This window comes from Typopeltis vanoorti, chromosome 12, assembly GCF_054136105.1.
Source record: "Typopeltis vanoorti isolate ZY-2024b chromosome 12, IOZ_Tvanoo_1.0, whole genome shotgun sequence".
Classification (NCBI taxonomy): Eukaryota; Metazoa; Arthropoda; class Arachnida; order Uropygi; family Thelyphonidae; genus Typopeltis; species Typopeltis vanoorti.
The window spans coordinates 54,273,038-54,296,975 of NC_143560.1; the positions used below are offsets into that span (position 1 = coordinate 54,273,038).

The 23,938-nt window shown below is 35.1% G+C and overlaps 1 protein-coding gene across 1 annotated transcript in view; it reads left to right on the forward strand.

The window, feature by feature from the left end:
• Positions 1 to 23,938, forward strand: part of fab1 (1-phosphatidylinositol 3-phosphate 5-kinase fab1) — a 757,444-nt gene that overhangs the window by 172,052 nt on the left and 561,454 nt on the right. The window contains exon 10 of the mRNA XM_090401892.1: positions 4,739 to 4,954. Coding sequence (XP_090258018.1) covers positions 4,739 to 4,954 — 216 coding nt within the window. The remainder of the gene's footprint in view (positions 1 to 4,738; positions 4,955 to 23,938) is intronic.

The following is a 23,938-nucleotide window of genomic DNA, read 5'->3' on the forward strand; positions in this document are numbered from 1 at the left end:
CAACGACCAAGATCTATTAGTCAGCTTTGACATAACTTCCCTTTTCACCAATGTCCCAATCAATGATACTATCTTATTCTTACAGAACATATTTCCACACGACATCATGGCTCTCTTTGCCCACGTACTCCGCTCCGGATATTTCCTGTGGCAAAACAATTTTTACATTCAAAAAGAGGGTACAGCCATGGGCTCACAACTCTCCCTCCCCCAATAGCGAACTTTTATATGGAAGACTTTGAGCAACGAGCTCTAGAATCAGCGTGCCTAAAGCCCAAAATTTGGCTCAGATACGTTGACGATATTTTCGCCATTTGGCCCCACGGTCGCCAAGCACTAGATACATTCCTTAGCCACCTGAACAAACAACACAAACGCATCCAATTCACCATTGAAATGGAAAAAAACAAACTCTCTTCTGTTCCTAGACACACTTGTCACACGTCTTCCTTCAGACTGTCTCTCCTTCTCAGTTTACCGCAAACCTACACACACAGGCCAGTACATACACAAAACTTCTTATCACCACCCAACACAAAAACTAGGGATCATAAGCACCCTTAAACACAGAGAGCTCAAACCATTTGTTCAAATGAACAAGCTCTTAACAATGAATATGAGACCATCAAACAGACCTTTATAAAAAATGGATATAGTATAAAAACCATTCACAAAATCCTCCACAAAGACACCACTAACAACAAAAAAGATTTCATGAATGTTATTGACATTCCTTATGTTAGAGGCATTTCTGAGAAATTAGACAGAACACTATGCAAATACAACATTAAAACCACTTTTAAACCCCCAAACAAGTTAAGACACCTACTCAGTTCTTCTAAAGATCCTTTTCCACACCTAGCTCACCCAGGGGTTTACAAAATAGATTGTACAGGTTACATACCATACATAGGGGAAACAGGGCGAACCATCCCAATCAGAAGGGATGAACACAAACGTCGCATAAAATACCTTCATTTTGGAAAACCGGCCTTTCTGACCACACACTCCAAACATACCACAGAATTGATTGGAAAGGTACCAAGTCCCTACACTGCACCAAAACCTGGTTCGAGCAGAAATTCAAGGAAGCATGTGAAATGCTCAAACATGATCCGAATATGAATAAAAATGATGGTCTAACCATTCCAAGAATGTGGAGGATCCATCTACAACCTTTATAGCAACCACGAGGAAAGAAAAAAAATCTCAATACGAGAAAACTTGGTGAAGTGTTTTTTTTTTTTACTCTGAACATTCTATAGCAACCTGTACTGTACTGTACAAATCCAGAAGATAATCGTATTATAACAATATAAACTGTATAATTCAGAAGAATCCTTATTTATTTATTTAATTTTTTTTTATTATTTTTTTTAATTTAATTTTATTTATTTATTTATTTTATTTTATTTTTCAATCACTAGAGGACAGGCTAAAAAAAAAAAAAATTAGTTAACAACGTAGATGTACCTTACCTGTATAGAGTGCAACAGCATGTAGCTTGTTTCTTATACACATGTATCCTTCTGAAGATGACCTCAATACAGGGGTTGAAACGTAAAGTTATTATTTTCTTATTAATCAGTAAAATAATCTTTTCAACACGTGTGTTTTGTGTCCCTAAATTCATAAAGATGAATGCTGATCACCCTTGAAAGAAAGTAAAGTTTGATTTAAAAAGGAAAGGACTAAATCCTGATATCCAATAGAAGTAATATAATAGAAGTATTAGGCCTAAAGATCTATTATGGCAAAGCTGATTGGCCTGAAAAATCTAATTTTGTCATGATAACATGAGTTGCCCTGTTCTTCAAGCTGTTGTTTTAGATATAAAGCCTTCATAGTGCAATTGGAAGAACAGCGGAACATTGCACCCTTTGATTGAAAAGAACCTGTATTTGATTCTTGTTGTGATAAAAAGAATTTTTATATGGGATTTTTAGGAATTAACTAATCTCATGCAGACCGGGAAATGTGAGTTTTTCATCCTGTGTACAGGCAAATCGGCCATGAGAACACATGCAATTTAGACAAAAAATACTGTTATTGGTGGTAATTGACAGTAGTGTCATTGAGTATTGTTAGAGAATTAAGTAGTAGGGGAGATGGTTGAGATGTGTTATGCAGAATAGAATAGAGTGCCCTCCTGCAATGAGTCCTTGGAATCGACTTCATGGAGGTGCACATAATAAGGATATATTTGTTCGTAGACTGGTTTGCTTTTTCTTTGGGGAGGTAAAGTGTCCCCCCCCTCACCCAAAATTGCTGAAAAGATACAAACCTAGCTCACTTTTTGAGTCAAACTGTACACAGTAAAACTACTCCCCCCCATTCCCAAAAAAAAAGGCATTTTAATTACAGTGGTATCTCGGTAATCTGAACTAATAAAGACCATGCTCGTTCAGATTAACAAAAAGTTTGGATTAGCGAATTTTCGCCCAAGAGAGAACAGTAACTAGCATTTAAGACAAAAATAATCAGATTCTAATAGTACATCAATTGAATTCTGTAAATAAATGTAGTATCTGATAGAAAAAAGCTACTATACTGTAATGTCAAACTTAAAAAATAATACAGTACACAAGTTTATTTTAGTAAAAAATTTAGTTTATATGTACCTGTATTGTTGAGGATCCTGATTTAATAAAACTGCAATAAAAAACTATCAGTACATAATAACTTAATTTGTGTAAAAAATATTACTTTCTTGTACATAACCCACAAAAAAAAAGTTTCACAAAATAACACAAAAAAGTTTTTTTTTTTTATTTCTTTGTAAAAAAAAGTCACTGATTTTCTTTTGCTTCTTGGAAGCTAAACTTTTTTCAAATGCTTCTTCTCGGAGCTGCATTAGCAATAAAATTTTGTGGAATGGCGTATCATTCTGCTTATCCCATTCTATACACACATTAAAACTGTCAACTGCCTATGTGTTACTCTTTTTCCATTTCGTAACGTCTATTTGTGAAAATTCAACATCTGGATTTATATTTTTAACCAAATTATGCATGTTTTGAATTTCCTCATTTTGTGTACCATAGTTATCTTGGTAAATTCAAGAAGGCCACGGTTTTTTCCATGATGCTTGAATTGCTTCAGGTTCGACGGCTTCCCAGGCAAACGTGAACACACAATAAATCAAAATAGACCTACAGCATAACCGTACAATCGACAACATGAAAAAATACTCTACTGTAATAATAATAAAATAAACACTATAAGTTAAAATAATAATTATTAAATAAAAATAATAGTACACAATAAAATAATATGTAATAAATAAAACTTTTTTTCTTTCAAACCCCAGTTCGGATTACTGGAGGGTTCGGACTAAAGAGGTTCGGATTAGCAAGATACCACTTTATTTAGGAAAAAATATATGTTTAATATTATAGTTAGCTGTTTGCCAGCCTGGTTGGCCAAGTGTATCCACTCTCCAGCCAAAAGGCTGCTGGTTTGAATCACACCAATGGCATGGATGTCTATGAAAATACTAGTGACTAATTATATATCTGGTTTAATCCTTTATCCAAGTGTAAGCAAACAAAGTTTGCACATAAAGTATTTTCAGAACTAGGGCAACACATGGCAAAGGTGGTATAACTTCTCATCACTTGCCTTAGTATCTCCTAATGCAAAGCACACATCCTTATGGGTATGTATAATGCTGTGCATTATGGGAAGAGCCACAACCCATACCGGTTTCGACCTTTATTGAGGTCTCATCAGTGGGAGCCAGACTCAAAGGTGCTGATACTAAGGTGGAAGCAATGCAGAAGTTATTTCCATATACCAGTTGCCAAAAGGTGTCACACCTTATTATTAAAATTCTCTGGATTAGAGATAGTTGATTCACAAACTTTGTTTGCTTATACTTGGATAAAGGATTAAACCAAATATATAATTGGTAGCATAACCAAGTGAAAAAAACTTCCATCAACTATCCCTAATCCAGAGAATTTTAATAATAAGATGTGACACCTTTTGGCAACTGGTATATGGAAATATGACTTCTGCATTGCTTCTGCCTTAGTATCACCACCTTTGGGTCTGGCTCCCACTGATGAGACCTCAATAAAGGTCAAAACCAGTCTGGGTAGTGGCCCTTCCCATAATGCATAGCATTATACATACCCATAAGGATGTGTGCTTTGCATTAGGAGATACTAAGGCAAGTGATGAGAAGTTATACCACCTTTGCCATGTGTTGCCCTAGTTCTGAAAATACTTTATGTGCAAACTTTGTTTGCTTACACTTGGATAAAGGATTAAACCAGATATATAATATATAATAATTTACCAGAAATACATGCAAATATAAGATTTGCATTTATATAGCTGTATATTGTATTTGTGCTTTTTGCACACAAAAAATTAATATCTCATCTTCAGAGAAAACAAAAATGACTGAACATTTTTCAATATGAAAATTTTCATGTAATTACCACACATTTTGTTTTTATAGATGGGCTCATTAGTATGCCCTCTCTCTCTCACATACTTTCTATGCATATACATATCCAAGCTACCTGTATAGAACCAAAAAGCACAGCAACAATACCAACAACAAGAAAAAAAAAATCATTTTGGTGCATGCAACTGCTTAGCCATCCTTTTTTAAGTTAAAGTTGTATATACTCTAATAATAACACATTCAATTTCTGTCTTCATAAAGAAATCTGAAAGAAATGTATAATATATATATATATATATATAATCTTTCATTTAACTCCAGATGGTTCATCTGATGTAACAGAACATTTAAGCAGTCTTCATGAAGTCATGAAACAACCTCCAGACCTGAAGCGTATGTCATCTTCTAATTCTACATTCTCACTGGATCTAGATTTGAAGGAGTCAAGAGTTAGTGTGTCACGTTCACGACATCACATTACACCTGAAAAATCTCTTCCAGATTCTCCAACTGCTGAAGTTATCCTGAATAGTGGTGGTAATTTCCATATTACAATTTTTCCCCCCTCAGAAACTTGTCTTTGTGCAGTATACAGCAGTATGTAGTAAAATAAAGAAATATAGCTATTTAAACCTCATATTGATCAAAAACAGTAGTAAATATAATAGGGTAAAATGTCTTATCTCCAAATTTTTCAATCATTAAAAAGATAAATTTTTAATAATCAAGCCTAATGATCAGACATCTCTTTTAAATACTTAAGCAGTTACCATCCTCCAAGGACATTGCTATGACTATTCACTTTCTGAGAACATCAGCGCTGAAGATGAAATTATTCAAAATGGTGGCATGATTTTATCAACCAGAACATTTCCTTTTGAAGATGAATAAGTGATTTGTCTCTCTCTCTCTCTCTTTCAAAAGAGACTGCTTGCATAAATTATGCATTCTGGCTAGTTTTGGCTCTTTGGAAAATGAGTAAAGAGAAATCTCATCCTGAAACTTGACAAAATTATGTTAGTAGGCCACATAGGATGAGAAAAGTGCTAAATGAGAATAAAAGCAGATGAAATGGCTAAGAGTTTTACTCCCTTTCGTAGGTGCCATTGAAAATCTTCCATTTCAATTCTAGAAGATAATTACTCAAGCAGTTGTATTTCATTATTGCTGAAAGCTAAAATTGTTTATGCAACCTGGTTTTAACATTTGGAGATATATTAACCATCAGTAAAGAGCTGTAATAAACTTTACTGTTGAAAATAAACTTTCAACAGTAAAGAGCATTGTCTAATTTTTGGAAAAGTTAAATTCTTTTGTGGCAGCCAGATTACATTTTTATGATGCTGATCCCCAGGTCAATCTGCTATCACAAATATTAAACATCATAAAAATAAAATGATAAACAGAGGGGAAAGGAGTGAAAGAGAATATCCGAAGGTACAGGCATAAACAAAAATCTGTTTGCTACCTATCCTTCTCAGATGAAACTCAAGCTTTCATAATGCTAGACAGCCATACATGATAGATTTCAACATCCATTGTCTACCATTATAATTTATTCATGTGTATGTCAAAGAATTTCTTTATTTCATAATCATATGCTCCTATCAAACTGTTTAGCTAACTCTGAATCAAACTAAGTCACTCATTATTTCAGAATACTCAAAAGTTCTTACCAAAGCCTCAAAGCATTAATGTTATTCTAAAGGAAATTCACCCATTCTTTGAGTTTGCTAGTGAAAGTTGACTATCTCAAGTACAGCCATGAAAAATGAAACAGAAAAAAAATCATTAGTAAAAATTACACACTCCTCCCCCCCCTCCCCCCCACATATCAAACCTCACGTACTTTGAAACTCAATGAATTTGATTTCTGTAACACACTTCTCATCTTTCTTTTCCCAAAGATGGAATTTACTCTTTAATTTTTTTTAAAGGTTTACACGTTTCACTCAGGATTTCTCCATGAGTGCAGGTGCCTCCAATGATCTCGATCTTGAGCCTCTCTCTCTTCCATGTTATACCCATAAATTTCACTAGTGGATCTTCCTTGTAGGTGGTCTTCCTGGTTTTCTCTTTATTCTTGGTTGCCAGTTGAGTATTCTATATGTCTATCTGTTATCCCTGAGTCTGGCTATGTGATCTGCCCATCTCATCTTGCTTTCATATACTGCAGTTACCACATCTTTTATGCCTGATCTCTTTCTTAGTTCCGTGTTTCTAACATGTTCCATTTTGCTGATGTTACAAATTCTTGTAACATCAGTATTCATGTAAAAATATTCTATTTCTTGATTATCAGCTACAGATGTTGGAGCATAGCAGGATATTAATTTTATTGTTATATCGTTCTCTATTCTAATTACAAGTACACCTATTCTTTCAGATATGATGTGTCAAGAAGGGATCGATTTGGTGATTTAACAATGAAGCCCACTCTGCCTTGTTTGCCATTGTTTGAGGATGCTCCGAGGAGTATCTGTGAGGCATTGTACCATCTTGCTGTCAGTTCTTTCAATATCATATATTGTAATAAAGAGATTTTGAACTCTTTACTGTGCCTTGCCACTTAAACAGGTTATTTGCAGAATAATATTGCTTGCTATTTTGTTAAGTAGAATGTTTTAAAGTGAAGGAATAGTGTGTACATGTTCTTTAAGAATCGATCAAAATTTTTTACCAAAATCCAAATGAACCTACTTCACATCTTGTCCAACTGAAATTTCTTATTTGTTATTTTTTTTGTATCATCCAAATGCAAAAGTATAATGTGATTTAAATTTTTTGACATGCCACAATACATCTTATCTATAACATTTAGACGCCTACCGGAATTTCAGACACAGGTTCATCCAAAGATTCCATCTCTACATAGTGCATCAAGAAGTGCCTTTAATATAGTATGACTATAATTTATTGTACTATGGCCAGATAGGCCATGGTATTGCCTATCTGGGAACATGACAGTCAGTTTAAATATAAATAATAATAATAATTCAGAGATAGCAGATCATTCCTTCCAGATCAACTGTAGAATTGGTGTGAAAAGTTTATTTATTTAGTTTTATATATTGTTCCACTCATAAAAAACCCATATATATGGATTTAGGTCAACAATTTTTGTCTTTTTTCAAATAAAAAGTTATGCAATATATAGCTTTTACCAGCCAGGTCATCCCCACTTTGGTATGGTTTGTTTCCAGAAATAGGGCTCTGGCAAAGCAAGTATTAAAAGCATACTTTTCCACAGTTGGAGGAAATGCTAAACCTCTAGATTGTAGATATCTTTCATCGCCCAGTGAAATATCACCATATTGCTTATTGGCAGTGTAAAGTTATCTTTGTTATTTTTTTATCTCTAGGGTAGAGTTTCTGTTCATCCCCTTTTCTCCCTACATGCAATATGGATGAAGGCTTTCTTGTTCATGCTCTCTGCACCATAATTATTTGAGGATACAGTAGTAAAGCTGTTCTCACAGTCTGGCCACCAATTAACACATGGGACTGAACCTGTTTGTAACTCATCAGGAGGCTTCCTGATCAACTGGCGAATAATCCTACTGCTGCTTACTTTGCTAGGTTGTGCCTGGAGGATGTCTTAGTATGACAACTTGCAGGAGGCTACTGTCTGAGGCCATGCTTTGATTTGAGTCTGGCATTTCCTGTATGGGAGTGAGTGACCCTAGTCCCTAGACCCTTGCTGCATGTCCCTACACTTTAAACTTTCCCATGATAGCCAGCATAAAAAGTCTAGCGTCACTGCAGTTAAAAAAATTTCCCACAAAACCCACTAAAAACCTTTAAAAACTACCAAAAATGCACCTTAAAATTGCAAACAAACAAACAAAATATACCTCCGAAAAATTCAGCATTAACTTAAGAACCACATGCAATAAAAAAAAAAAAAAAAAAAAAAAAAAAAACCTTTCAGATTGACTTCATCAACATCAATGATATATACCACCATCTGCAAACAGTCAAACCTGATATATTGTTCATTACCAAACTACAACTGACATCTTCTGCAAGAATATCTCACCTCAGCTTTTCTCATTACATCTTCCATGATGCCTTTTGTAAGAAGGGTGAGAGTTGCACATTTGTGAGGTCTGATATTCCATGTCAAAGGTTATTGGGCCTGGAATTCCCTTTATATGATCTGCTTTAGCTCAAGATTTAAGTTGATCACATAAATCCAATAATCTTATAGCAAGATAATCATCCTTGGTGTTTTCAACATTCACAATTCAGAATGTAATGACGTAACATGAATTGTTCACCAAGTCATTAGAATTTCAGATAATCCCAACACCTTTGGCCTACCCATTCTTAACCAGTTCCCTCCAAATGAACCAGTGATGTTAGCTCTCCTCTGGGCAAGTTTGACCATAACACTGTCCATGTCTCCTTTTCTACATCTTGTCCTTCTCCTAGTTATTCTCAGCCTTGCATCCTGTGTGGTGCCAATTGAAATGACTGTAGGAACTTCTATGCTTCATTTCCATGGACTGATTACTGCTTCTACTCCTCTGATCCTTGCACCTGCTCTAATCTAATAATGGGAATTATTCTTGCTGGGATGGGTGTTTTAATTTCCCACTTCACTGAAACCCTTAATCCTTATCTAAACCCTGGTTCTCTAATAATAAGAATTGTATCCATGCAGTGGAAGCCAAAAATTCAGCACATGCTAAATAGCTCCTCCAGTCAAAACTCCAACCCCCTCTTAGCTTACATGATAACATGCAACAATTGCAAAAAAATTAACAGATCCAAAGCAGACTTTGTAAAGGTCAAATGCACTATGCTTATCTTCTATTCAAATGTCAGTTGAGTCATCTGGTCACTTGTCAAAGCCTTAGGATGCAACTTCTGTCCTTCAACATTTCCTCCTCTCATATCCTAATGGTACAATGGTGACATCTCTTAAAGATAAGGCATCAGTTTTTTTTCTTCCAGCTCTCATTTAGATGACTAGGCCTCTGCTCTCTCTACTATTATACAAACTATCCACAATATTCTTCTTCACAAATTTCTCCAGAAGCACATCATAAATGCTCAGTAGCCTTGATACCAGTAAGTCTCTTGACACTAATGGTATTTCTCCAGTCATCTAAAAACTTGTGATCCAGAATTTGCAGATATGTTCCAACTGCTTGGAAACAAGCCTTTATTCAGCTTATTCCCAAAAAGAGAGATAAAAGTTGATCATCAAACTATTGTCGTATTGTTCTGACCTCAGTATTTTGAGAAATAATGGAGACTTACTAATTACTTAGTAGAGCCTCTATAGCTCAGTCAGTATAGGTGAAGCCTTTTGGTCAGGAAGACCTGGGTTTGATTCCTGTCCATGACATGAGGAACCTTTATCAGGTCTCTTTCAATTAATGGTGAGTTAGCCAGTCTCATATGGAGGTAGAGGGTTTTCGTCCCTCAGAACAGACAAACCGGCCCCATGAATCCACACTGATTTACAGTAATAAGATACATATACCTAATCTCTCCTTAGGAGGGCTCAGCCCCTTCCCCCAAAGGAACTGGGGAGAAAGAGAGGAAGGAACTCCATGTGAATAAATGAATTACTTAGTGATCACCAGTATGGATTCTGCCATTCATTCACATTCCACAGTAGACCTCTTTCCAGTTTCATCCTAATTTGGAAAAGTTATGAGAAACTCATGGTTGCTTTCAACATTTCTAAGGCATTTCATCAAGTCAGGCATTATAGGTTTCTTATGAAGCTACCATTTTATAGTATTCCTCCTTCCTTTGTGAATGGATTTCCATCTTCCTCTCCAGTTGTTTATTGTCAGACATGGTGGATGGTTTCTTTTCATCAGAGTTCTTTGCTTTCTATACCCTCTTTCCTATACATTAATGATTTTCTCTCTCTCTGACATGCAATTCTATTCATAGCTTTGCTGATGACAGCACTCTCCACTTTCCTTTTTCTTTTTCAAAACCCTTGTATTACTCAGGTAATTAATGCTTTCAATATCTTCTCTAACCAATGCTGTTAAACACTGATCTCCTTTCCATTATCAGATGGGGTGAGAATAACCTAGTGATTTTTAGTGCTACTAAAATGCAATCCTGTCTTATCTCCATGAAGGAAGATAGACTAGCCTCACTCTCTCTCTCTCTCATTTTTTTTTACCATACTCTGCTTCCCAACCAAGATCAGTTATCTCTTTTTGGGTTAAATTTCATATCTAACCTATCCTGACATAAGCATATCAGGTCCATAGCCTTTGCAGCCTCCCAAAAAGCTTTGTATTCTTTTTCATTCCAAATTCATACTGGTCTCCTATTTAACTCCTGACACTTTATAAAACTCAAATTCACATCTATTAGAATACTGTTCCCCATTTGGTGTGGTGCTAAGAGGTCCCTCAGAATGCTTGATTGTATTCAGAAGCAAGTAGTTCACTTAATTGATGAACCTCCATCACTGGCTCCCTCCAGTGTGTTCATTACAAAAGAGTGAAAGAGTTGTAGAAGGAAGGCAAACTAGAATGAATATGTTGGAAGTATTTTGGGATTGAGTGCTAGTTGTGTGTATTGAGAACATTTGCAAGAAGCAGGAAAATATGTCAGCAAAAATTGTTGATGAACGTGCAGTAGTGAAAAGCCAGGAGAACCCGAGAACCTGATAGATTGCACTTGGATTTGGAGATAAATATTTATTGAAAGTGTTGTGCACTTTTACTAGACAGTGTGGAAGAGAAGTCAGGAAAACCATACCTTTTAGTGATGACGGTGGGGGGGGGAGATGCAGGTGAATGTGTGTAGATATCCTTGAGTTGATTGAATGTGAGAATGATCAAAAAATGTTGAACATAGTCTTTCAGGTAATAAATTCAATTGGATGCTTATTAAAAGATGTAAAAGTAATTACGGTCCCAGAAGAATTCTGCAGTTTATGTATAATAATGCTAGAAGCATCTGAAATAAGAGAGGAGTTTTGGGCATTTGGCATTGGTACAACTATATGGAAGTTGTGTGCAGAAGTTCCTTACCTCTGCTTCATGCCTCTATGAGTTTCCTGCACTAACTTATCCATGAAGATAGCCAAACAAATACTAATTTCGTAGGTTTCTGTGGTTTAGCAGTTCAAAAGAAAGATTCCGGTATTGCGACCACATGTTTATTAAGACAAATAAAAATAAACAAACCTGACAAGTTTTGTATGTCGTTTGACTTGCATCTTCAGGGGTTAAAGGTAACTAAAAGTTTAAACACAAGAAATAAGAAATTACTCAGAATAGTCCATTCTATGATGTTATGGCCGTCTAACTGTTCATTAAATTAAAAAAAAATCCAAATTCAGAATCTGTGTATGCTAAGTTTTGAACAATGCTGGATGTTGTCACATTCTGTTGTTCAGAACGTTAAGTCAGACCTTGGACAGTGTGAACATGAACAGAATGTGACAACATTCAGCATTGTTCAAACTTAGCATGCACAGATTCTGAATTCGGATTTTTTAATTTAATGAATAGATGGCCATAACATCATAGACTATTTTGAGTAATTTCTTATTTCTTGTGTTTAAACTTTTAGTTACCTTTAACACCTGAAGATGTAAGTCAAACGACATATGAAAATTGTTGGGTTTGTTTATTTTTATTTATCTTAATAAACATGTGGTTGCAATACCAGAATCTTTTTTTTTGAAATACTAATTTCACTGCACCAAAAATTGCACAAAAATCAAAAATACAACAAAAAATGCAAAAATAAATAAACAAACAAACAAATATATATATGTGTGCACACAAAAACAGCCAAAATAATACCAGAATTTTATCCAATAAAAGCACTTCCACATCCACTTCACTTCATCAAAATATTAAAATGTGAACTATCACTTAAAGTCATTGAAACCTGATATTCTATTCCTAAACAGACCTCAGTTGGCATTCTCCAAGAGAAGAACATGCATGTTTGTCAAGTCTGTTATTTCTTGTCGAAGGTTATCAAACTTGGAATCTCTGTTTTATCATCTGCTTTGGCTCAAGGTTTCTTTGCCTCACTTCATAGCTGTCATTTACTGTCTTTACTTAATTCAGAAAAACTTGCTTGCTGCTTTCTTTGACAACTTATTTCTAAAAATTAATTTCACATAGTCTAATTACCCAAATCATGAGATTAATTTCCTCAAAGACTTTCACATTCATAACACAAACTGACTCTCCTTCTCAAACTTCATAAATCAAAGAAAAACAGCCAAATCTGTTTCTGTCAGTTGGATCTAACTTAAATCGTTAACCTGCAAACCAGAATACTGAATAATCTACTTCATTCTTCCAACACTCTCAAGACCTTTTTTTAACAGTCCTCCCTCCAAATACACTGTAAATTTCCCTTCTCTTGGCAATTCCAAACATAACCTTATCCTATCTCCTTTTCCACAGATTAATTTCCTTCCAGCCAATCTTAGCCTTGTACCCTATGGCACTACAACAGGTCTAGGATTTCTAGGTCTCCTTTCCATGGTCTGATTACTGTTTCTGCTCTCCCAATCCAGATGCCTGCTTTAACCAAATAAATAACCCTTCTGGAATGCAAGCCTTCATTCCAAACTCTACTGCAAACCTCCCTATCCCCTAGCCTCTATCAAATTCTGGTTCTATCAAAAACATGCCATTACAGTCAATGGTAAAAATATAACATATATAATGGCCCAAGTCAGAAATGTCAGCTTCTCACTGAGTGTAGGCTACAGTCCAAAGCAAGTGTAAAAAATTCATCACCAAATCAAAACAATCAGCCTAGCTTCCAGTTCATCTGGCAGTCATGTCTTCAGTTTCCCCTCACTAAGGTTGTTAGGTGTAACTTCTACCCTTACTTGTTTCCATTTCTTGGCATGCTTTCTGGTATAACTGACAAAGGCAAATCTCCTCCTGCTGTTTCATGTGAACTGCTCACTGCATGCCTCATCTGATCTTTTACCAGAAGGACATTAGAAAAATTCTTATTAATCTTAACACTAATAAGTGTCCTGGTTCCAGATGATATCTCTCCAGTTGTGTTTAAAATTAGTGTTCCAGAATTAATGCCAATCCTCTATCATCTACAGGAGGAAGAGTTAAGTTGTCACAATCATCTGGCATCTACCCAACAGCATAAAAGCAAGCCTTAATCCAGACTGTCCCTAAATAAGGGAGTTAAAAGTCAGTCATCAAACTATCACCTCATTGTTCTCACTTGTACTCTTTAAATTGATGGAGCAGGTTATCAACAACTAGCTTCTTCACTACCTGGAGATCCATCAGTGATCACTAATATCACTGAAGATCCAGCAGTTATCACTAATATGTGAATTCTGCATACATATTCTACTGCAGACCTAAATGATAACCTTACCTATCTTAGGCCATAGAAAGATTTGGAGAAACACATGTGGTCACTTCATATTTCAAGACATTCGATTGTATTTGTCTTCAAAGTCTTTTCAACAAACTACCATCATGTCCATTTTTGACTGGATTGTGAGCTTCCTCTCATCAGTTTATTAGTACTGGAGTATTCTAGAGTTCTCTACTCTCACCTACACTCTTCCTCTTGTATATATCAATGTCATTCTCTCTCTAACTTCAAATTCTATTTATGTTCTGCTGATGACAGTACTTTTCATTCCTAATATTCATTCAAGAAATCCTGTAGCACTTAAATGATTCAAGCATCAAGATCTTCCATAACTTAATGAATTTCAGTGCTATCAAAATACAGTCATCTAATCCACCAATCAACCAACCTCTGCCAGCAAAGGTTGGTGGATTGGTAGAGCCTCTGCTACTAATACATGCAAAAAGTTAAGCAAGTTTGAGCGTGGTTAGTAGTTGGAAGGGATCAATCGTTTGATGCTGTTGGCACACTCTCCCTCGATGAGTCTTTGGACTCCCTGGAGGTGTCACATAATAATAATAATAATTACTCAGAAGAAAGATCCTACTTTCTTCAGTCATACTTTTGATAATATTCCAATTTCCATTCAGAATCTGTTTTCCCTCCTTAGGCTTACTTTCACAAGTAACTTATCCTGGCATAAACATATTACATTCGTAGCCTCTAAATGACTTGGAAAACACTCAAAATACTATTTCTCTCTCTCTCTCTTCCCAATACTTTATAGAGTCTAAAACCAATCAACCTTAGAATATTGTTCTCTCAATCAGTGAGGTAAACCCAAAACCTACCAGAGAATTCTTGATTGTATACCAAAGAGGGTACTCTCCCTAATAGGTGATCATTCTCACAGACACCTTCCGTTCACTTTCTCATGGGCATTGCTGTATGGAACTCTACTGTCAGCTGAAGATGCTGTACAGTCATTTTTAAATAGGTAGCAGAGTTTTTATGTAGAATTCTTTTTTTTTTCCTTCTGTTATTGTCTTTTTTATAAAACTGTTGAGTTTGGCTGATCAAAGTTTTCCATTTCTTTCTATCCTCCCAAATTCTTTCTTCATGAACACCGTTCTGATTCATATTTCGCTTTTCTAGATTTTCTTTTACTTCCATTTTTGCTGTAGCCTTTCTCTTGTCTCTTACTATCAGATTTAATTTCATTGATTCTTTTTTAGTATTCATTCTCATTACATGTCCAAACCACCTCAATCAAGAGTCGACAAACATTTTTTTTAACACTTTTCTAGTTCCAAAGCATTCCTAATGTCCACATTTCTTATTTTTCCTTGTTTTGCCACATTGTCTTTAAAAATTTCATTTTCATCGCCATGTATTCTTCTTATGTTTATTTATTACCAAAATTAAAACAAAAAGCACCACTTCCTAAACTTGATTATATGTACACCATCTCCCTATCTTATTATCAGTTGTTTTAAGGGAATGTTTGTACTAGACATATTTATAGATATTTATACTGCTTCAACATGTAAAAAAAAAAAATTGAATAAAATTCAATTTTTTTTTTACATGTTGAAGTTTTTTTGTTGAAGTTTACATGTTTTTACTCAATATATTTCATCAAATGCAAAATGAACATCATCAGAAAGAAGGACCAGTAACTTCATTCAAAACATGAATCTTTCTAGATGTTCCATAAAATAATCAGCTAACACAGGTGAGATATGACTGCTTATTGCTGTTTCTTCCATTTGTTTGAACAACAAATAGAAGAAATTTAAGAATGAGTCATGTAACATGGACTTACCATCTCATGTCTCGGTCACAGCTGAGTTGATTGGATCATACTATTAGAGTTCAAAGGAACAGTTGTAAAAGCTATATAGATTAAAAAAAAGTTATAAAAAATACTATCAGGAGGTTGCGATGGTAATTTTGCAGCATAGGAAGCGGTATATCTGAGAGATACATTCATTACTAGTATGTGCTAAAACGCAAAAAAAAAAAAAAAAGAACAAACACTGCAAATATAATTCATGATGGTCCAAATTAAGTGAATGTTGAATCTAACATTACTTCATAGCCGAATATAGAAACTACAAGAGTTTCATGCCGAATATATATATATATAGAAACTAAAAGTTTTGGCAGAGCAAGCATAAATAGTGCCATACTGGGCAACTCGTTGCAAAGGTGGAGAAAGCTCAAGAGCACTGTCCTCAGTATTTTCCATAAATGTAAAGCACATCTCCTAAAGGATATGTATGATAAATATTGAATCCAACATTATTTCAAGAGTTTCGTGCCGAAAATATAGAAACTAAGCAAGCATAAATACTGCCATACTGGGCAACTTGTTGCAAAGGTGGGGCATGCTCAAGAGCTCTCTCCTCAGTATTTTTCATAAATGTAAAGCACATCTCCTAGAGGATATGTATGATAAAAATAAGCCTTTGGCTCTCTGTTTCAGTAATACTATACTATACTGACATCGGAGGTCCCGTATCTCTCAGATAACATTTACTGTCAAACATCATAAATCTTTACATAACATGTATTAAACCAAATTGATGGCAAAAAAAGTACGGAATATCATTCGTAAAATATGAATGTGCACAGCTACTCATGATCTTCAACCTATACAATAGGTTAAAGAATATTCATGTTAACAATTAGCACGTATCTATCAGATGTGACCTCCCAAGTGTTAAAAGACATTCTTAGTCAAGAGCATTTTGAATTAATTTCTCGTATGTTGCTATCCTCAGCTAGATTAGCACGTTTAAATCATAAACATAGATTGATTCATCATCATCATGCGTATCAAGGATTTAGGCCTAGCATGGCCTGTTCCGACCTTAGAAGTCATCGTTGAATCATTTAAGAGGACATCCTGGTTTTCTTTTTCCTAATGGCTTGTACTTTAAGGCTTGTTTTGGTAATCTTTCTGTTTTCATTCTTTGAATGTGTTCCATCCATTTATGTTTATATTTTTTAATTTTTTCTGTTACTGGTTCTTGGTTTAATTCTTTCATAATTTTTTCGTTTCTTTTGTGATCAAATAGGGTATACTTTGCAGTTTTTCTCATAAACTTCATTTCTGCTGTTATTCATCTTTGTTTGTCTTTTTGTTTTATTGTCCAGATTTCGCTTCCATACATTAAAACTGGTAAGGCTAATGCATTGTATACTTTTAGTCTGGTTTGTTTTTGAACTAGATTTGATTTAAATATAGAGTTAATTACATCTGTTATTTTTAAATATTTTGCAATTTTTACGTTTATATCTTTTTCATTTTCATATGTGATCATACATCTTAGGTAGTTAAATGAATTTACCTGTTCTAAGATCTTGTTATCTATTACTATTTTAGTTCTTGCTGGATTTTATCCTTTAAAAGCCATAGTTTTTGATTTTTCTGTTGATATTATCATATCATAATTTTTGGCTATCTCATTTAGATCTGAAATAGCTTTCTGTAAGTTATCTTTAGAATTTGTAATTATTATTTGATCGTTGGCAAAAAGGAGAGTGTTTAAGTTCACTGTAGAAGAAGGTTTAATTCCTTGATGTAAATTTTTATTCGATTTTATTATTATTTCATTTAAGTAAATATTAAAAAGAGTTGCTGAGAGGGGCGGGGGGGGACATCCCTGTCGGACCCCTTGGTTTATCTCTCTCGTATATGATAACTCGTGATTTAATCTTATTTGTATTTGATTATTTTCATATATATACTTGTGATAGCTTTTAGGATATTATTTGGTATTTGTCTTTCTTTTAATATGTTAAATAATATGTTTCTTTTAACTTTGTCAAATGCTTTTTCAACGTCAATAAATGCAAAATGCGTTTCTAAATTATATTCTCTTCTTTTCTCTATTATTAATTTTAGGCAAAAGGCCGGGTCTATACATGATCGTTCTTTTCTAAGTCCATTCTGTACTTCTAAAATAAAGTTTTCGGAATATTTCATTAGTTTGCTATTTAAGATTATGCTGTATATTTTGTAACAAGAATTTAGTATATTGATACCTCTATAGTTTTTAGGGTCATCTCTATTACCTTTTTTAAAGATAGGAATCACAATTGCTTTTTTCCATTCTATTGGGGGGATACCAGTTGAATAAATTTTATTTAAAAATAATAACAGTCTTTCTTTGAATCTTGTTCTTGCATATTTATATAGTTCTGAACCTAGCTTATCTTCTCCAGGTGATTTTCCATTTCTTGTTTGAAAATTGGAAGTAAGAAACCACCACAATATTCAACCATTAACTGAGTCCATCCATGAGAGCTGGGTTATAAATTTAGCAAACAGACCACTTGCAAATGCTAAACTAAATGTTCTGTCTAAAGGTCCTGATTTTGCCTTGTCTCCTCAACAAAAAGTTTACTTAGAAATTATGGTAAATGGGGAAAAAGTATCAGAGAATTACACACAGATGAAGTGAATAAATGACATTTAGAGATTGCTCAAACTCTATACAAAGCAAAACCATCTCCTTTAAATATACCCTTCTCATAAGTGCAAGATCTTTGCTCCCTATGTCAGAATACCAATGAATGTTGGTGTTTGGCTGTGGTTTGTGATTGTCTGTGGAAATACTAGTGGTGGTAGCAGATGGTATTGGTGTAGTTGAGGTTAGTTGTAGAGTAGGTACCCTCCCTCAATGAGTCTTTGGACTTCCTGGAGGTGATACTTAATAATTATGTTATCATCACAAAGTTTGACAAAGGTAATGCCACTGTTGTCATGAATACCACCAAGTATAATTGTACAATTAACATCTTATTGAGAGATAGGTCAACCTACAGTGTGATTAGTAGAGATCCAACAAAGAGTCAAATCAATAAATTAAATAAATTGTTGGACAGTGTCAAATCGATAATTTACTGTTGAGAAATTACAAATCATCATGTCCATTCACCTCATCTCTGTGGTTAATCTAAGTCTACAAAGATGGCTACCCACTACACCCAATAATGGACTGTGTTGGCTCTCCCACTTGCCACCTTGCAGAACATCTTTCTTATCATCTTCAGAATCTCACTGTCCACACTAGTTCTTAAATTAAAAATAGCCTTGATTTTAAAGAGAAAATTTAAGATCTGTATGTCTAATAACAAGATCATGGTTTCATTTGATGTAAACTCCCTATTTACCAACATCCCCCTACAAGAGACTTCGATTTTTGCAGTTTGATTTCTGAGAAGATCTTGTTAGCTTATTTAAATTCACCATTAGTGCAGGCTATTTTGCATGCAGAACAAGTTGTTCAAACAAATAGAAGGAACAACAATAGGCAGTCCTATTTCACCAGTGTTAGCTGATTATTTTATGGAGCATCTAGAAAATCTCTTTCATGCTATTTTTCCTTGGATATGACTGTATTTTTTTTATGAGATTTTTCGCAGTCTGGTCCCACTCTGAGTCAGAATTACTTTATTTCCTGGAAAAAATAAACTCTGTACTCCTATATCAATTCACTATTTAACATGAATCAAAGTCATCTAAGTTTTTGGATACCTTAATAATCCAAAATCCTACAGGTCATGTTGAATTTTCAGTTTATCAAAAATCAACCATTACTGGCAGATACATTCACTTATCCTCTCACCATCATTGCTCAATGAACAATGCCGGTGTGATTATCAAGAATCTTGTACATAGAACTCATATGATTCACTTTTGTTAGATGAATTAAATGAAATTAAAAGCAATCTGATGTTTAATGGATACAACTATCATTCAAAAATTTGTTGATAATTATCATCTGTTTACCAAACTACAATCTGATTTGAAAAGAATTTCAATATACTACCTTAAAGGAACCTCTAAACAAATGGCATGGGTGATTCTTTTCAAATTCAGTCTATACAGCTCCTTTAAACTAGCTTGGAAACTGTCTTATTTCTTACCATCTACAAAGGATACAATACTGCTTCTTTACTTGCCAGGTGTTTATAAACTACCCAACTCATGTCACCTTTATAACATAGAATGCCGATAGTTTTTCTGTATGAAACTCATAGATCTTAGTCCTAGTTCTTAGAGTTTCGCTTACTGGCAGATAAACATCAAAGGATATGTATCCCCTTCATGTCACCTTTGTTATTTTGGACAGACAGGCTGCTCTGCTTTGATTAGAATCCAAGAACCTCAAGACTGCTTTGCATTTTTGGGGTCTGGTAAGTCTGGACTTATCATGCTGTTGACACTAGGCACAGATTTCTTTGGAGCCAGACGGTGATTCTTTATTCCAGCAGGTTTAAGTTTGGTCATCTTTTCCTAAAATGCTACAAAATCATCTGAACCTTAACTGCTCTGACTGAATGTCAGTCTCCAAGTTTTGGGAAGTGGTTACTTTTAACTGTTCATAATTTTATTTTTTTAGAACTGTTTTTTAAACTGTTCAGCTTTTACTATTGTTCCTTTGAGTACATACTAGGTGACTCATTCTTATGATTCATGTTTTGAATGTTGTTATCAGTCTTTATTGTTGATGATGTCCATGTTATATTGGATGAAATATATCCAATGAATAAAATCCTATTTGACTTCATGTGTAAGCCATATAAGTATCTATAAATATCCCTACTTTAATATTATGATATGTCACCTCCATAGAGTCTCAATACTCATTGCATAAGGCCAACTCTACACTGCATAAATTCTGGAAACTTACTCAAGTTCTACAAAACTCAATGTCACAACGAAAATGATGGATTAATATCAATTCCTAAATATTGTTGTTTTATTTGTTTGCCTTTTGTGTATTCAGTTTTGTCTTCTTCTTCTTCTTCCTTATACCCTCTTTTATCTTGCGGTGTCGAGGGTCCATTGATCATCGGACCTCACTCTGTTTACAGGATAAGGTGGTCAGCCTTATGCCCTGGTGTATCCTATGGCCTGTAGTGTTGAGTTCTCAAGGCCAGTTTGCCTGCTTTGCGGGATGAAAAACCCTGCTGTCCATGCCCAAGACTGGCTAACTTGGCTATGGCCGAGGAAGATCCTTCAGCTCCTCACGTCACCGACGGGAATCAAACCTAGGACACTCCTTCCCCAGGCATATGGTTGCGTGTCAATGAAAATTAATTAATGCAATCCGTCCTACATAATTTTATTTATTTATATTTTTCCTTTCATAAAAGTTTAGACATGAAATGTAAACAATATTTGCCAAGAAAGAATTCTCTGTTCACGCTATAAGGGCACTTCTTTCTCACAGAATGTCTGAAGAAAAATTAGACTGTACTTACAGATTCTGTATTTTGTATATGAGGACTTTGCAGAAAGCTACTCATGAACACCATCATCACAGTAGCATTTATTTCTTTAAGGACGTAACAGCGGATTTTAGGAAGCTCTTAAAAACTTCAGAGATATGTGGAATATGAAAGCTACTACTTTGTATGACCTCTAGAAAACTGCCAGTGCTGTCATAGGTGTCATTTTCATTTTATTAGGTGTTGGCTTCAAGTCATGCTTTGAAAAATGAAAAATATTCTGAAAAATGAAGTTCCAATCCAAAACTAAATAAATAAATAGATAACCATGGATATTCTAGCTTGCAAACAAGTATCTGCAGGAAAGTATATCAAGCCTAAAATATAATAAATGGTAGAAACTATAATGCCCAAGAAAGTTCATTAGCTTTGTAGTGTATATTTGATAGAGTAGCTAAGAAGAAAATCATTCTATATGAATTCTCAAAAGAAGTAAAGATCTACTATTTGTAGAATGAAAGAGAGACAAGTGAGCAAGCTTCTGTGCAATTCCTCTTGGATACTAATGGATCCATAAGTAACAGTTAGTTGCAATAAATTTAAATTGTTTAAATGATTGTTTCTTGGCCTCAGTGATTAATTTAAGAATTTTCTATTTCCAGTAGTTAAAAACCATTAAAACTTAGTTGAAAAGAGCAGTGCATGGCATATATTCTTAGTATTGAAATGTTAACAGTTCAGATTTAATTAAGACTATTCTCCTATGCAGAAGAGTACTTAAATCAAAAAATCTAAGAGGTTCATTTTACTCATCATGATAAAGTGTTATTTTGATAAATGAATTCTGAGATAGAATGCATTGCTACACAATGTTGAGTTATCCACCATTTTACATCTTCTTCTTCTTTCACTCTGTCTTATCCCATGTTAAACGGGGTCGGCACACCAATCTTTAACCTTCCTCTTCCAAGTTCTCCGGTCCAGGGCATCCTTCAGACTCTATCCTTTCTCCCTAAGATCCTCTGTCATCTTATCCCTCCACCTGAGCTTGGGCCTGCCTCTTTTCCTCCTTCCCTCCAACTCCATACACTCCACTCGTTTACCAACATACTCCTCACCCTTCCTCTCAACATGTCCAAACCACCTCAGCCTACTTTCTTGTATCTTCTTGCCAATTGGTCCCACCTTAACCGTCCCTCTGATGTAGTCATTCTTTATCCTGTCCTTCTTTGTCACACCACTCATCCATCTCAACACCCGCATCTTCGCTACCTCCATCTTCCTCTCCCGTGCCTTGGTTATAGGCCACGTCTCCGCACCACGGAGCATCGCCAGCCTCACCACCATCTTATAGAGCTTTCCTTTCCTCTTACAACTCACTCTCTTGTCGCACAGGACCCCGCTCATCCAACCGCATGTTATTTGGTGCTGTATTTCCTCATCCAAGTCACCATTCCTCTCGACAACCGACCCAAGGTACTTGAATTTCTTCCCTGAAATTAGCCTTTCACCCTGGAGTCGTATGACGATATCCTCGTCACTCCCCGTTGACATATATTCAGTCTTCACCCAGTTAATTCTCATGCCGCTCTCCTCCAATGCCTTTCTCCACTCTTCCAGGGTATTTTCAAGCTTCTCTCGGGATGATTCGCATAGAACAATGTCATCGGCAAACAGCATGCTCCATGGTGCCTCCTTCTTGACATCCTCCACTAGTACATCCATGACCAGGTCAAAGAGGTAGGGGCTCAGAGCTGACCCTTGGTGTAGCCCTAAGACAATAGGGAACCCTTCTGTCATGCTGACACTAGACCTGACATGAGTTTCTGTTCCCTCATACATCTCCTTCACCAACCTCGCGTACTTCTCCGACACCCCCCTTCTTCCTCATACATCTCCATACCTCCTGCCTGGCCACTCTGTCGTATGCCTTTTCCACGTCTATAAACACCATGTGCAGATCAACTTACATCTCTCTATATTTCTCCATCAGTCGCCTTAGCGCAAATATTGCATCCATTGTCCCTCTTCCTGGCATAAATCCAAACTGCTCCTCACCAATTTTCGTTTCCTGCCATAACCTTGCTTCAATTACTCTTTCCCATATTTTTAATGTGTGTGACAACAGCTTGATTCCTCTATAGTTGCCACAGTCTTGAACATCTCCTCTTCCTTTGTAGATTGGGACGAGAATACTTTTCCTCCATTCCTCTGGGTATCTTTTCCTGTTGGGCTATTTTACACATCAGATCCCACCATTTTACATATAGATAAATAATTTTTTTTCCATACCACACAAAAAATATATTTGCCTTTGAAACTTTCAAAAGTGATGGAGTGCTTACAGTAGTGCAGATTTGATTAAGACTCTATTCCCCTATGCAGGAGAGTAGTTAAAAAAATAAATCAAATAAAAAAAAAACAATTATTTCTCCTCTTCCTTTGTAGATTGGGACGAGAATACTTTTCCTCCATTCCTCTGGGTATCTTTTCCTGTTGGGCTATTTTACACATCAGATCCCACCATTTTACATAAATATAGATAAATAATTTTTTTTCCATACCACACAAAAAATATATTTGCCTTTGAAACTTTCAAAAGTGATGGAGTGCTTACAGTAGTGCAGATTTGATTAAGACTCTATTCCCCTATGCAGGAGAGTAGTTAAAAAAAATAAATAAAATAAAAAAAAAACAGATTATTTTACTGCCATAATAAAATGTCATTTTAGTAAACTAATTTTGACAAACAGATTATTTTACCACCATAATAAAATGTCATTTTAGTAAACTAATTTTGACATTAAATGCACTGCTATAAGACATTTCTCTAATAAAATATACATAAATAATTGTTTCTTTTTTTACATCTCATGTAACCAAAACAGATGCGTCTTTGAAACTGTTAAAAGTGATGGAGTG